This window comes from Lipophrys pholis, assembly GCF_963383615.2.
Source record: "Lipophrys pholis genome assembly, chromosome: 7".
NCBI classification, from domain to species: domain Eukaryota; kingdom Metazoa; phylum Chordata; class Actinopteri; order Blenniiformes; family Blenniidae; genus Lipophrys; species Lipophrys pholis.
The window spans coordinates 30,499,909-30,515,184 of record NC_137638.1 but is presented as its reverse complement, the minus strand read 5'-3'; the positions used below and the strand labels follow the sequence as shown (position 1 = coordinate 30,515,184).

At 42.6% G+C, this 15,276-nt stretch overlaps 1 protein-coding gene across 3 annotated transcripts in view; it reads left to right on the top strand.

Moving 5' to 3' along the window:
• The first annotated feature begins 569 nt into the window (after window positions 1-569).
• Window positions 570-15,276, top strand: part of mtmr3 (myotubularin related protein 3) — a 37,798-nt gene continuing 23,091 nt past the window's right edge. For 2 of the 3 annotated variants that reach the window (XM_080467498.1, XM_080467496.1), the window contains exons 1-5: window positions 570-777; window positions 3,272-3,340; window positions 7,953-8,009; window positions 10,237-10,326; window positions 13,827-13,943. In XM_080467498.1, the coding sequence (XP_080323624.1) occupies window positions 8,007-8,009; window positions 10,237-10,326; window positions 13,827-13,943 (210 nt within the window). In that variant the 5' untranslated portion in view covers window positions 570-777; window positions 3,272-3,340; window positions 7,953-8,006. Of the gene's footprint in view, window positions 808-3,271; window positions 3,341-7,952; window positions 8,010-10,236; window positions 10,327-13,826; window positions 13,944-15,276 lie in introns of all 3 variants that reach the window. The other variant, XM_080467497.1, reaches the window with a different exon arrangement.

Below are 15,276 nucleotides of genomic sequence, written 5' to 3'. Positions count from 1 at the left end.
AATTTGAAAATTGGCACAGAGGTAACTGGGAGCCTGTAAAATAAGAATGTGATGGAGGTTGCAGAAAACAATTAGATTTTTTTATGAATTTATATTGAATGTATATTATTGTGAGCTTATTGTGTAATTGTGAGAAAATACTACAGTGATTCTAGTTAGAAATGGTCCCACAGGTCCCTGAGGTGTACTATGAACGCACCATGAAGCTCCCGTCAGCTTCTGACTGCTTTACCGTAATACTTGATGTAAACAGGCATTCTAGTTTAAACCGCGGATGACGTTAACTCCGGTTCTTTTTTCTTCGTTTTCGTTTAATATTTGGACGTCTTGCTCCATACTGTATTTATATAGGACTGCACCAGAAGGCCCAGGGCACTCCAGGCCCCTGGCTCTCCGTCCCCGGGCTTCCTGCCCGGTGTGCTCCCATACCGAGCTCTCCTCTCCGGTTATGTAACACGTTAAGATCTTGAGTTCTGGCAGGACGAGGCTCAATGTTTACATGGTCGCACCGCGTGGTGCGTCTACGCGCCGCGCCCCTCCTCCTTCCCTCGCGCGCAGGGCAGCGACGCGCTGACGTCACGCCGACGTAAGGGTGTCGGGCCGGAGAATTCGCGGCGATGGCGACGACGGCTCTGCGCTGGAAGGGGACGCGGTGATAGCTGGTCTCGTCTCGGATATGACTCATGTCTGCCTGACCCAACTCGCTTTGCTGCTCGGTACCTGCACGGGCTTCGGATGAATTTCCGGCTGCCGACTTCTTCGCACTGGTTTTGGCCGGTGAGTTCGCCGGCGGGCGGCCGTGGCTCGGTGTGTTTTGACAGAGGCCTCGGCGCTGGGGTCCGCCCTCCATCTCACAACAACAAAAACACAGCGGCGGCGGCGCTAGCCGCGGCGGCTAATGCCTGCTAACCAGCTTACTCACTAACCGCTTTATCTCACAACTACCAAACACCGACCGCTGCGGGGAGTCAACACAACACCCCTTCTTGCTGAAAATGTAAATACCGGCTGGTTGCCGTTGGAATGTGGATTTAGAATCAAGGTTCAGCCGGTGGATTCGCTTAACGGTGTAGCTAGTTGTTGTTAGCGAGCTCGCAGCTGACGTTAGCGTCATAAAATCTTTCTAAACCCCACAAACAGAGAAACATGAGCAACAGCAAGGTTTCCACTCACTACCTACTTATTTTCCTGTATTTACACATTTATGTATCTGTGTGGTGAACCTGTTGGATAAACAGGCTAAGCTAGCCAGCAACTTTTCCCTTTAAATGATTTTCCTACGTCTGTTTCTCAGTTATCATCATTTTACGACACGTCTGACTTCCTTTCATATACATGTTTTTCTTATGCATATTTAGTCGTGTCATGCATTGTTTGCTTTGGACAACATAATTTTGCAAGTATACGTGATTTCAGGGCTTTATAAATCATGAAATGCACATCTTTCATGTTTCTTTCCTGAAAGCACCATTAAATCTGGTCTATGTAAAGAATAATCACCGAATGAGCATAAAGTGACTATGAATAGACCCATTCATATGACGACGAAGCTTAGATCGTCACATAATATTATGAATTATTGCAGCCTGTCACTGTAGTAAGACACAATATGACTTGAAAGCTATGCGACTATAAAGATGCAAATACAGCACTAAATTGTCCACAAAGTTTAGACACGTGGCCAAAAAGACCAGCAAAAAATGACTTCATAGATGTAGGGAATTACCTGAAAGATATTGTTTTTTATATATATATATATTCATGTTTCTGCGGCCATGAATTTGTTTCTTTTTAAGTTAAAATTAAGTGTGTATTCAGTAAATTCATATTCTTGATGATTCAACTATTATCTACCAACATAGCTAACTTGACTTTTTTGATTTTTGATTTCCAAAGTATTCAGTGCATTTTGTGCAACTTTTAACATTTTTAGAATAACTGAATCAAAAAATCAGCTTAAAAGTAATTATGAGTTAATCCTAATTTGTGTTTGTAATTGGCTGTGAAGCACAGGTTGTTTCCTATTGTAGGTCACGGCCTCTGTTAGTATTTCTCTTTCACAAATCACTAAGGAGTTCTGCCGCCAGTAATGTTGCAGCCTGTTGTATGTGTTGGCCCGTCATGGGATAGGAGTAACGTTAAAGCTCTCAGGAGCTTAGCTTTCCTTGTGTGACTGTGTGAACTCGGAGCCACGCTTAGCTGTGGCCATGGGTCATGAGCCCGCTGAGGTAAACAGAGCCCTGTGTTGGGCAGATACGCTTTATCAAGTCACACCAGCAGTAAAAGCTGGACTCCTCACTCAGTGAAGTACTGAGCCCCCCTTGGCTGCCCCACAACACTCTCCTCACAGACTGCACGATGCTCAGGCCCTCCTCCAACGCCAACGCAATGTCAGTTTAGTTATCTCCTGGTCCGCTGGTATCTTAAATCATCCCAGGAAGGTGTGTTGAGCTCCTCAGTTGCCCATTCAGTGACCTTCTTAGATCAGGTTTCAGCCTTTGCCGGAGTGGCTGACCTTTACAACGATTTGTGGGCTTGTATGCTCACAGATCCCCAACAGGTTGCTTGTTTTTAAATAAGGTGGGAGGTGATACTTATAGAAAGCTTTAATATACACTCTCGCTTTACCTGACTGAAATGTTGGGAGCTATCAATGCTCTTGGTCAGTTGCATTTTTCAGCTGCCTTAAGGGCACCTGGGTCAGGAAATTAAAAACGCTAAAGCAGCCGAGTGTCATAAGTGTTTGGCTCGGTCCAGTGTGTGTGTGTGCTTGAGCAGCTTTCAGGGCAACAATTGTTGAGCAGCTTCACTTCAAATCATACATCTTTGTGCACTTCTAACATCTTCAATACAGACCTCAAGAGATGACTGAGACTGTCTTTTGATGACGTGATTAAAATGACTATTTCTGTTTATCTGGAAGTTGCACCATTGGCTCACGTGACTGGACTTAGATGATAGTGTTACGAGAAACAGCTGATTTTTTAACTGCTCAGTTTTCCCGACTCCGTATTTCGAGGGAATTCCGAGGAGGTATGCGACACTATCCAATCGAAATGCATATTTTCCGCAGCGCGTCACTGTCCAAAATACTGATCACAAATAGGGAAGAAAATATCGGCCGCGATCTTCACATACCTACTATATTTGCCAGGGAATCAAAAGAGCTTCTGTGGCTTGCATGTTTCCCCTAAACTCGCCTGCTGTTTGCAGAATGCAGAGAACCTTGTAAGCGCAAACTTTTGTTCATTATTTGGTTTGTTTTCCACAGATTTCCATGTCTTACTTGTGAGAAATTCCAAACAGGATCATCAGGACTGCTCATCACCCATCGTCTGTGGTGAGTCCAACAATGTTTTAAACTGTTTCTTTTTTTTTTTCTTCAATTCTTTCTTTTATTAGTATTTTCATGGTTCACAAAATTCTCCACATGACATTTTGCCTTTAGCTTTCATCTGAACATTACCGTTAAATCTCCACAACACATCCCAACCTGTATAAATAGTACATAGATGAATGATTGGTCCTTCCACCATCTTATGATACACACTCTAACGAAAATCTTACCACTAAATAACTACACTCACTAGAACAGGGAAACATGGGTGCACACTGGTATTATTAAAAAATAAAAGGAAAAACAAACTTTGATCATGAAGTGAACCTGGCCAGAACATAAAAAAGGAAACATACCTTTTAAAACATTATACAAAAGATGGCCTCACTGGTTTAATATACTTGATCCATCCTTCCCATCTTTTCAAAAACACTTTTTGTTGCAGTCTTAGGGCAAATGTAATTCTTTCCATCTTAAAAACATCATATATAATATCAATCCACTCGTCCACTGTTAGTTTTTGTAGTTTCAACCACTTTCTTTTAATTGCCTTCCTGCCAGCTGCACTAAGTATCTGAAACAGATATTTATCCTTAAAGGAGAAGTTATCAGGTGGCAGGGCCCCAAGACACAGACAAGCAAACTCAAATGGAATGTCTGTCATAAATATGCTGAATAATTTTGTAAACCTCCATCCATAAAGGCACCAATACTGTACAGGATCAGAATATGTGGAAATGATTTGCCTCTTGGCTCTGCACTGTCTCCAACATGCAGATGAGTTGCTGTAATGTTTTTTTGCGCCGGTGTTATAAAATAATCTAATGAGGCTTTTCCAGCAAAACTCTCTCCATAGTCTTGATTTTGACGTTTTCCATTGAATTCAACACAACTGTTCCCAATCTTCTGCAGTCAGTACCAAGTTTCCTTCCCGTTCCCATTTCTGTTTAACATTCAATGAGCTGCATTTCTTTTGTTGTTGGCCCCGATAAAGTTTTGAGATGGTTTTTTGGTTTGGGCCCGAAGTATAAGCCTCTATAAACACTTTTAGTAAAATATTGTCCCATTGGTGTTGTGTAACTTTCTTTTTAATTTGCTCAATATAATGACAAGCCTGTAGAAATCTAAAGAAATCATCATTATTCAAATTGTATTGTCTCTTTAAGTCTTGAAAATTGTTCACTTCCCCATTTTTAAAAAAAAAAGTGCACTATGCGGTTAGCCATTAGTTGCCCATCCACTAATGTTCAGGCAGAAAATCTGGGTCAAATGCACACCATCTCAAAACTTTTGTCGCCTCTCTCAAATGATTTTGAGTTATTACCTTCTTCCACAGCGTAAGTGGCAAAACAACCCAAGGGTTTCCCATTTCCTTTAACTTATTCCTTAGCCCTTTATCTCCTATTGCTGCTTGAATTGGGAACTCCCCCGTCATGTCTTCCTCAATCTCCTTCCACCTTGCCCTGTATTTTGGATTACACCGACATACGTCTGGCCCGTCTGATTAGACTTACGTCAAATTTTTTGAATCCCTGTTTTCATGGGTTTTACGAACTGGAAGCCCAAATTATGTCAAAATAAACAAATAAATACTTGAAATTGTTTGAATTGTGGGCCCTGAATCTGTAATCTATGAAAGTTTAACTTTTTGAATGGCATTATGGAAATAAAAAAAACGTTTCCATGATATTCAAATTTTTTGGAAAGGGGTCCGACCCTCTGCGGTAGACCGCGCAGCCCAAATTTTGTGACTGCGCGACCTGTACATGCTGACTGCGCATGCGCCAGAGCCTACTGGGTGCTTGTGTGAGGAGGTCCCCCGTCTCCCCGTCTGAACAATCACGATTTATAAGCAAATAAAGAGCCAGAGGCTCAGAACTCCTGAAGTGCAACATAAACTACTTTTGGGAAGGTGGAGAACGCCGGGCAGCAGAAGTGGAGATAGTTACGGGTTCGTTACGTTACGTTATGAAACGTTAAGGAAGTGAGCCCAGAGTGGAGCGTGGAGGCAATCGTGTAGCTTCATAGCGCAGCACCGTGCTGTGGGGAAGCAGCGATTATTCAGATCTCAAAACTAATCTGACACCTGCACAATGTCTGAATATTCCAATAATTGGGTCCAGCCCAAGTATTTTGTCCGTTTCAGTGTCCGTTCAGCTTGAAATTTGCCTGGAAAACCTGTCCGTTGTTCACGGTCGGCAGTTTGTCTGCTCATTACGGTGTGTTAACAGTTAAATATGTGTCTGTGCACAGTGACGTGTCCGCTCTTACTGGGTCCACTCATCATAGATTCTACTGTATGTATGTATGTGTATATATATATATACACTGCTCAAAAAAATTAAAGGAACACTTTGAAAACACATCAGATTTCAATGGTGAAAAAAAAAAAGTTGGATATCTATACTGATATAGACAGTTTAATGTCTCAGGAACAAAAGGATGCCACATCTTTTGATGGAAATAAAAGTTTTCAGCCTACAGAGGGCTCAGTATATAGACACCCCAAAAATCAAAGTGAAAAAATGATGTGGCAGGCTCGTCCATTTTGAACTAAATTCAATTTCTGCAACTCAAAATTCTTTTCAATATCTTGTGTGGCACCCACGTGCTTGTATGCATGCTTGACAACGTCGCGGCATGCTCCTAATGGGACGACGGATGGTGTCTTGTGGGATGTCCTCCCAGATCTGTCTAAGGGCATCAGTGAGCTCCTGTAAAGTCTGAGGAGCAACCTGGCGGCGTCTGATGGACCAAAACATTATGTCCCAGAGGTGTTCTATCGGGTTTAGATCAGGTGATCGTGAGGGCCATTCAATTATGTCAATTCCTTCATCCTCCAGATACTGTCTGCATGCTCTTGCCACATGAGGCCGGGCATTGTCGTGGACCAGGAGGAACCCAGGACCTACTGCACCAGCGTAGGGTCTGACCATGGGTGCAAGGATTTCATCCCGATACCTAATGGCAGTCAGACTGCCGTTCTCTAGCCTGTAGAGGTCTGTTCGTCCCTCCATGGAAATGCCTCCCCAGACCATCACTGACCCACCACCGAACGGGTCATGCTGAATGATGTTGCAGGCAGCATAGCGCTCTCCTTGGCTTCTCCAGACCCTTTCACGTCTATCACAGGTGCTCAGGGTAAACCTGCTCTCATCTGTGAAAAGCACAGGGCGCCAGTGGCGGACTTGCCAATTCTGGTGTTCTATGGCAAATGCCAATCGAGCTCCACGGTGCTGAGCAGTGAGCACAGGGCACACTACAGGACGTCGTGCCCTGAGGCCACCCTCGTGAAGTCTGTTTCTGACTGTTTGGGCAGAGACATTCACACCAGTAGCCTGCTGGAGGTCATTCTGTGGGGCTCGGGCAGTGCTCGACCTGTTCCTCCTTGCACAAAGCAGCAGATATCGGTCTTGCTAATGGGATGAGGACCGTCTACGGCCCTGTCCAGCTCTCCTAGAGTAACTGCCTGTCTCCTGGAATCTCCTCCATGCTCTGGAGATTGCACTGGGAGACACATCAAATCTTCTTGCAACAGCACGCATGGATGTGCCATCCTGGAGGAGTTGGACAATCTGCGCAACTTCAGGAGGGTTAAGAAATCGCCTCATGCTCCCAGTCGTGATAATGACTCTAGCTAAAGCCAACACTTGTGGAAAAACAGTTGAAAAAGATCAAGAGGGAGGAACTTGAAATGGCCTCCACCTGCAAAACCAGTCCTGTTTTGGGGGCCATCTCGTTGTTGCCCCTCTAGTGCACCTGTTGTTAATTCCATCAACACCAATGCAGCTGAAACTGATTAACAACCCCCTCTGCCACGTACCTGACCAAAACCTTATCAGAAAAGTGCAATTGAATTCATGCCATACCCTGATAAAAAACTGTTCCTTTAATTTTTTTGAGCAGTGTATATATATATATATATACAATTAGTTAAATCAGTGAAACTTCAGCACATTTTTGATTTATTACACTTGAAAGGAAATGTCACCCTCACCCACACATACATGTACGTTCTCCACAGCGCTTCATCCACCTCAGGGTAGCGAGGGTCTGTAGCAAGTCCCAGCCAACGGGTGACAGTCACACTCACACCGACAGGTCCGTTAAAACAGACGGAAAGAACATGATCTATGCGCTACTACATCACTGAAAAAATTCAAACCTTTTGTCTTGTATCATTTATTATTTCAGCTTTTGTTTGTTTGAAACATCCAAACCAAAATCTCAAAATATTCATATATTTCTTTTTTTTTTTTTTTTTTGCAGTTGTTATTTGAAAGCCATACTATCGCAGTTACAATTTGTAAGATACTGGAAAAGATGGATGTTATGCAAAACTAAATTTGCAAAGAAAATGACCTCTAGACTGTTAATAAAATATATGATCCATTCTTTAAAATTTGGTACTATTGTTCACAGTATATGCATACAAATTTGGAAATATTGCACGAATTGGATGTATGTGCTTCTCATAATAGTGGTATGACCATTATTTAGTCGCCCTTCTTTTTTTTCCATAGATTTTTGATTGTGACTGGGTGAACCGGGGACAATACAGCCACACTGGAAAAAACATGCATTGTAAAATTACTGTCTCTTTTTTTTTGTGTAGACGGATCCAGGCCCAGGTTTCACGTTGGGTGACCCACACTCCTTCACAGGGGCCATGGTAAAGTATTTTCCCTTCATGCATGCTTTGTTTTATAACTGCTTTGTGTCCTTGTGACCCGGCTGTAGGCCTGTCACGATAACAAATTTAGCTGGATGATAAATTGTCCCAGAAATTATTGCGATAAATGATAATATCGTCGTTGTGATACCATTTTTCCACTAATATATTAATAATGGTATAATAATGCAAGTATACCCTTTTAAAGATAAATACACTTTTATTTCTTAAGAATATTTAAAATTGGAATTGTGTTATGAAAAAAGACATTGTAAATATCCAAAATAAAGAATCAACACAACCTCATCTCTCCCTCTCCTCCTCACGGGCTCTCGTGCTGCACTCAGGTGTGCCAGGTGCCCCCCCCCCCCCCCCCCCCCCCCAAAACACACACACACACACACACACACACACACAAGAGTGATTGACAGGCAGTGTTGGGAAAGTTCAGTTTCTACATGAACCAGTTCAAAGTTCAGTTAACAAATTTTAATATGAACTAGTTCAGTTCATAGTTCTAAATTCAGAGTTCCAAAAATGAACTAGTTCATAATTCTTTTTTTTTCTCAATATGTTGCTGCGAGCTTTGGAGTTACATGATGCACCTGAACGCATCACCCAGTATCAGCAGCATGAAGCTTGTTAACCCTTAAAAAGCCGAGTCGTCCGCCGCAGGGTTCAAAGCATGTAAAAAAAAAAAAAAAAAAGAAGTAGCGGCTTGTCGACATGAAAAGTACAGTAACCATACGAAGATGAAGTATTAATGGTGGAGATGGAGTCTGAGGGAGTGCTGCTGTCTTCTACTTGTTTTTGTCGTGATGCTTTGCATCTTGATGACTCATGCGGCGGTGCGACTCTGGTGGCTGCTGTTGCCAGATTGGCTGTTTTCCACCTACATGTTAAGACCTGTTTACGGTGAGCCTTATCCGGGTTTTCCACTGGAAGGCTCAGAAATCTGGCAACTCTCTAAAACAACATTAAACTGTGAGAGCCGTTCACTAACACCAGAATGAGCGCCGCTCACAGTGACGTCTTTGGTAAATGAAAAATTATCCAGCCTGGCAAACTTATCAAGCTAATTTTTAATTATCGTGCAATTAATTGATTTATTGATTATCGCGACAGCCTACGTGGCTGCAGTCTGCAGACTGGAGCGCTGCATTGATTTTTCACTTTTGATCAGCGCTGTTTGCCACCGAAGCAGACTGTCCTCTGAGGCTGCTGTCGAAGCGAGGCAGTTTTCAGTGTCCCCCTGCAGATAACTGTTTAGTGTGGTTGTGTCATGACATAACCACCGGATCGGATGTTTTGGCTCTTTGATCCGTGCGACTGTGTTTCATTCTTGGCATGCCGCTGCTGGGCAGCTGGCCCCAGCTGGCCTCGGCACAGTGTTCCTCTAACCGTGGCTGCTGGGTGTATCAGCACAGCTCCTGCTGAGCCAGCATCACACAGGATGTGCCACTGCTGCCCTGTTATCTGCCATCACTGTAACCACCTCCATCTTTTTCAGTCTAAACTGAACATTGACACGAACTCGAGTCGTGTTGATCTGTCTGCACAAGGCCAGACTTTTATTTTTTCCCCCCACCTTTTCACCCTTGAGGAAAAATTGATAAAATATTTTCCTCTTGCGTAAGAGTGCTGTGGTCCTTGCAAAGGAGCATATCTGTAAACAGAATATTTGTTTTAGACTCTCTTTCTGACGTACTCAGTAAATTTAATGCCCTGTTTATTCTATACTTGGAGATCTATATATTGTTTTCATTGGCCTGTTGTACAGGGGTTGGTTATAGTAAATTAGCCTTGATTGCAGTGTATTACAGTATGGGCGGGAACAAGGACACGGCTACACAAAGCGGCATAAACGCACCAGTGTCGGGTTGGATTTGAGTCAACTCTGTCACAACAGAAGTTTGTGATACTTGAGCCATTTCCAAACAGTGTGAAAGTCACATGATGCCGTGGCAAAGCAAAGAAGAGGACAAACATGCTTCTTCCACTGAAATTACTGCTGCAGTGTCCTTGAGCAAAACCTTTTGACCTCTAAAGCTTGTAGATATGTCTTCAAAGCTGTGGATGTGCTCGAGTGAGTTGCAGGAGCATCGCGATAAATAAGACAAATGTGTCAAACGCTGTGTTTGGACTGAAATACTTGTGTGAAAGAAACATGTGGTGGTTAAAGTTGCCACCGGTCCCATAAAGACTATAACAAGGCTTCTCTTTGCAGGAGGAAGAGGGGCAGCAAAGCCTGGAGTGCATCCAGGCCAATCAGATCTTTCCCAAGAAGTCCCCCGTCCTGGAGGAGGAAAACATGCAGGTAAGTGAGCCGCTTTATCTCGCCCTGTAAAAAGATTGCTATGTGTAAATATGTGGATGAGTCTCCTCTCTGTAATCACTTACATAACCACCATGTGACTTAAGCTAGCTCTCAGTTCAGTAATTCTGGAAATTACAACTCTCTTTACTTTCTCTAGTAGAGAAAAATGACTGAAGAAACGTTTTGATAACAAGAGCTCTCTTCCTCTTCGAGGCCCTGAGGCAGAGCCTCTGATCTTGACCAGTTGGTCACTCAAATACAGGAAACTAATTCTGTTTCCTGTGGTTATCGGCCTCTTTTTTTATTGTGCTACTGATATGTTTCACGGTCAGCTGAAAGCTTGGTTGAAGGTTTAAAATTAACAAATTTTGTCTGCCAACCACAGCCGGCTGTAGATCTAAACACAAACCCACTTTCAATATTTTAACTTTTTCTTTTAATCAACAATCCATGCAAGTGAAGGATAGTAGGGTCAGTGTACCTTCCAGCCATTCGATTTTCGTTTTGATGTCGACAAATGAAAAACCAAAACTATCCGATTTCCGTTTTTTGATTTGATATTGGGAATATTCTTAAACAAAATTCGGGAAATAAAATACGATTGAAATTCTTTTTTTCAAGTTTGATTTGCCGGAAAACCCGAAAGTCGACCCTCTTCTTTGCTTGATGGGACAGTAAACAACGGTGTATTGCGTTGCCGCCCCCTTCAGGCCATCTGTGAACTTCGAACTTACCCACCAGTTGTTTTAGATGTTTATCCGGCTGCTGCAGTTTAAATTAAAAAACAAGAAAAAAAACACACGATGCAAATATATTGACTGGAGAGGTGCTAGGATTTATTAAGCATACCCCCTACTTCTTTTCACACGTTTGCTTTTCTACTGCAATTTATGTGTTTTCCTTTTAATTATGTATAAAATGAAACCAATGACAAAATAAATCTTACTTTTGTTATGTTATTTGAAATAGCATGGAATAAATTTATCTTTTTTTTTTATTTCCCAGGTGTTGGTTAAATATGTTGTTTTTGATTCATTTAATTCATGAACAAACCTTGTCTTATTATTGTGCCGCAAAACATAAAAAAAGATTTAAATACAAAATTGAAATCCAACCTTTTTTCAACTAACCTTATTGAAAGAGCAAATTCTCTCATTAAGAATGAATATTCTGTTAAAATCACATACCACAACTCTCTCTCTCTCTCTCTCTCTCTCTCTCTCTCTCTCTCTCTCTCTCTCTCTCTCTCTCTCTCTCTCTCTCTCTCTCTCTCTCATTCCTCTCTATCGCCAGGCTCTTGATCTTTGCTGCTCCGTTAGTGATGCACTCTATTTCTTTTTACGGAGTTTCTACGGGTCATTTGAGTCAGTTACACATGCGCACTCTCACATTGACGCAATAGTCATGTCATTTACGCATGCGCATCCGGTATTCTTTTCAAAGTACAAGCTCGGTTGGGAGAAGATTGGTTTGAAAATACGTTGTTTTAACTTTTATTTTGAAGTTATGTCCAGGAATGTTGTTGGTAATTAAGGTCGAGTATGAAGCGCTTATTCAGTTGCAGATCTCGGGTGGGAGCGCGTGCGCACACCGTCTCGTCCGATTACTTCAAACCTCTCGGAAACCGGAGTGCAAAAAAAAAAAAAAAAGAAACCGCATCACTGTTTTCCGCACCTTCAATTGTCCAAAACATCACATCGGTGCAAATTACAACACAATGACGCTACGCAGCGAGGTAAATAAAAAAAAAAGATACCGGTACCGATTGGGCCCAGTATAGTATCATTTTAAAGGCGTAAGTACCCGCGATTCCAATACAGTACCGGTATACCGAACAACCCTAATCCCAACAGTGAAACTTGGTGGTGGCAGCATCATGCTATGGGGGTGTTTTTCAGCTGCAGGGACAAGACGACTGGTTGCAATTGAAGGAAAGATAAATGAGGCCAGGTACAGAGCTATCCTGGAAGAAAACCTCTTCCAGGGTGCTCAGGACCTCAGACTGGGCCAAAGGTTCACCTGTGTGAGGAGAAAGAGAATTAAATTGAACTTTTTTGATTTTAGCAAATGGCTGCAATGAAACAAAGAGTGAAAAATTTAAATGGGTCTGAATACTTTCCGTACCCACTGTACAGCCAGTGTTGAAAGCAGGCTGGGAGTTTAGGTTTTGTTATTTTGAACATGATATGTGTTTGTTTTGAATTGTAGATAGTGTGAAGGTAGAGAGTGAAGGCATAAAGACCCCTTCATACTCCCTTTCTGAACCCATAAGAACAAGAAGAAAATTCGGCAGTGACGTCAGCCAGCTGCCGAAAAAAAAAAGCTTTTTCGGCAGGACTGTTTATACTACGAAAAGAAGCTGTCGAACTCACAGGCCACGCCCCCTCACATCAGCCACACGTCTGTGAAACGTCGTTTAAACTTTTCAGCTGCACAGCTTATTTCTGGCCTCCAGTGCTTTCAGAAACACATTTCTCTGAACTGTGTCAGTAATAAAAGAGAGAGAGTTGTTGTCCGAGCACCATGTTGGTCCGGATTTAACTACAGGAGCTGACAGCTGTTCGTGATGCGTTCAGTTGAATCACGTAAGCCTGCACTCCGACATTTTAACGAGCTGCGGCGCTCTCAGAGTAGGGATGTTACAAGCTAAATATGATTAAAATATGACTGATAGTCATGAAGGAACTGGAACACGCATGCGCAGCACACGGCAGTGCAGAAGTTTTGGCAGTGCGGGACCTACACAGTTCGACCAGAATGGTTGGCACAGCCGGAACAAATTTCTTCGGCAAGGAAATGACGTCATTTTGTTCGGCAGGACCCCGCACTGCCGAACCTTCTTTTTGTTCTTATGGAGGATGAATTGGCCTTTAGCCTTCCATAAATTCTATAGATTGTAGGATGAAGTCCCACAAAGGATAAGTCGAGTAGAGTGTCGAGTCGAGTAGAGTGGCACTCCAAAGTGTCCCAGCATCTCTGGCCATGTGTCGAAAACATCCTCTTTGTGTAGGTTTTGTCTACTTTTATATAGTATTTGTTTTCTATTTTAATGAACACTGTACAACTTTCTACTTCTTTAAGAGTGGCAATCCAATTCAATACTGCAATGATAGTATGACTTATGAGACTTGTACATTTTCTGCAGTTGAAAATTGACTTTGGGGCCCTTGAATGCATCTGTAGAGGTTGTGGAGAAGCATCAGACTCAACACAAATTAAGTCACATTCATCAGGTGACGGGTTGTCGTTCCCAACTCTTTAAAGCTCGGTGAAATTAAATGACAGAATCACATCTGCCCATTAACTGGGATACAAATTTAAAGTAGGTTAAAGTTTTGCTGACTTTAAAATTGCCACAGTGTTGCTGATCCTTTGAACACGAGAACACGTTTATTGAAATGATGAATCTTAACGTGTGTCTGTGTGTGCCTTCCTCATGACGAACAGTGATCTGAGTGACTGCGTTGTGTTTGAAAGGTTTCCTCTGCTGTTGTTACTAGGTGCCCTTTCCTGAGCTGCACGGGGAGTTCACAGAGTATGTGGGAAGAGCAGAGGAGGCCATCATCGCCATGTCCAACTACCGCCTCCACATAAAGTTCAAAGAGTCTGTTGTCAATGTAAGTATCTCTGGAAAGTTACAGCAAGGTCACAGATGAGATTAGAGAGTAGAATGAAGTACAGCGTCTCTATTTGAGGCTGAGTGAAAGTGTGTATTATTGTTTTGTGAATGGAAAGCGATGCAGGCCAATGTGCCAGCGCCACAGTGACCGGGCCATTCAGAGCTGGCTGCAGAGCCGCGTGACTCTTCATCACCTCTGTTTCTACACCCGCCGGCCCGCTCCGCTTTCTCTCTGCACTTGCTGTTGCCATGGCAGCAGTGGCTCCAGAGGGAATTCATAATTAACCCCCCCCCCCCCCCCCCCCCCCCCCTCTCTCTCTGGGTCTCTATTCACCACGTTAAGAGAGGGACCAGCTTTGTCATCCAAATGTGGTCCCTTTGTAGAAAAACATCAGTCTTTAACAGTCACAGAGATGTTCATTACACTTCTTCGTCCGTCCATCTTTTATGCCGCTTTCTCCAACTTGAGGCGATCCCAGCTGAGACTGGGAAAAAGGCAAACACATTCACACCCACAGTCAACTTAATACACTCGTCTTTGTACTGTTGGAAGCTGGAGTGAACCTAAGTTCAGGAAGAACATGCCACTACCAATCCAAACATGCTTCGAATTGAGAGTGCTATGTTATTTAAAACTCTTTTTACAATCACACTACTGTTTGATTTTAGAGCAGAAGCTAATAACTGGGAGTCACACTGTATATAATAAGCGTGTATTTATATGCGTTTGTGGAGTATGATGTGTAATTTTGGACTGTGGGGCTCTTATTATGTGTAGTGTGATATTTCCTATCTACTTACATGTGATTTGTTGCTTTAAAATTAAGCATTTGCCAACATCTGATCGTGAAATAAATTCCCCTTATGCCTCGGGGAGAGCATATGTTTGCGAGCTGCTTCGCTGCTGACTGAGGACGACGGGGAAGTTGCACAATGACAAATCCTGTGATACAATGTTAACTTTCAGGTCTTTCACTTCCTCCCCGTTAAAGAAGTTTAATCACCAACAGATGTGTATAAAGCCCCGACTCTTTGTGTTTATAGTGTTGCAGTGGTCTATGATTGTTTGTTACTGTCAGCATATCTCAGGAAACAACCAGAACTAACTAACTGAGGCTATTGAGTCTGGTGTCTCTGCTATTAAACACGTTCTTGTGGCAACTCGCACAAATAAATGCTAAAAATACTTGAGTGAGCACCAAATTTATTCAGAAAATTGTTCCTAATTCGTGCTTCTTTATTTAAAATAGATTTTTTTCTTATTTTTGGAAACTCCTGTTGTATATTTGAATCGTGGTTTTAAATCTTTTTATTGTTCATCAGTAGAAATT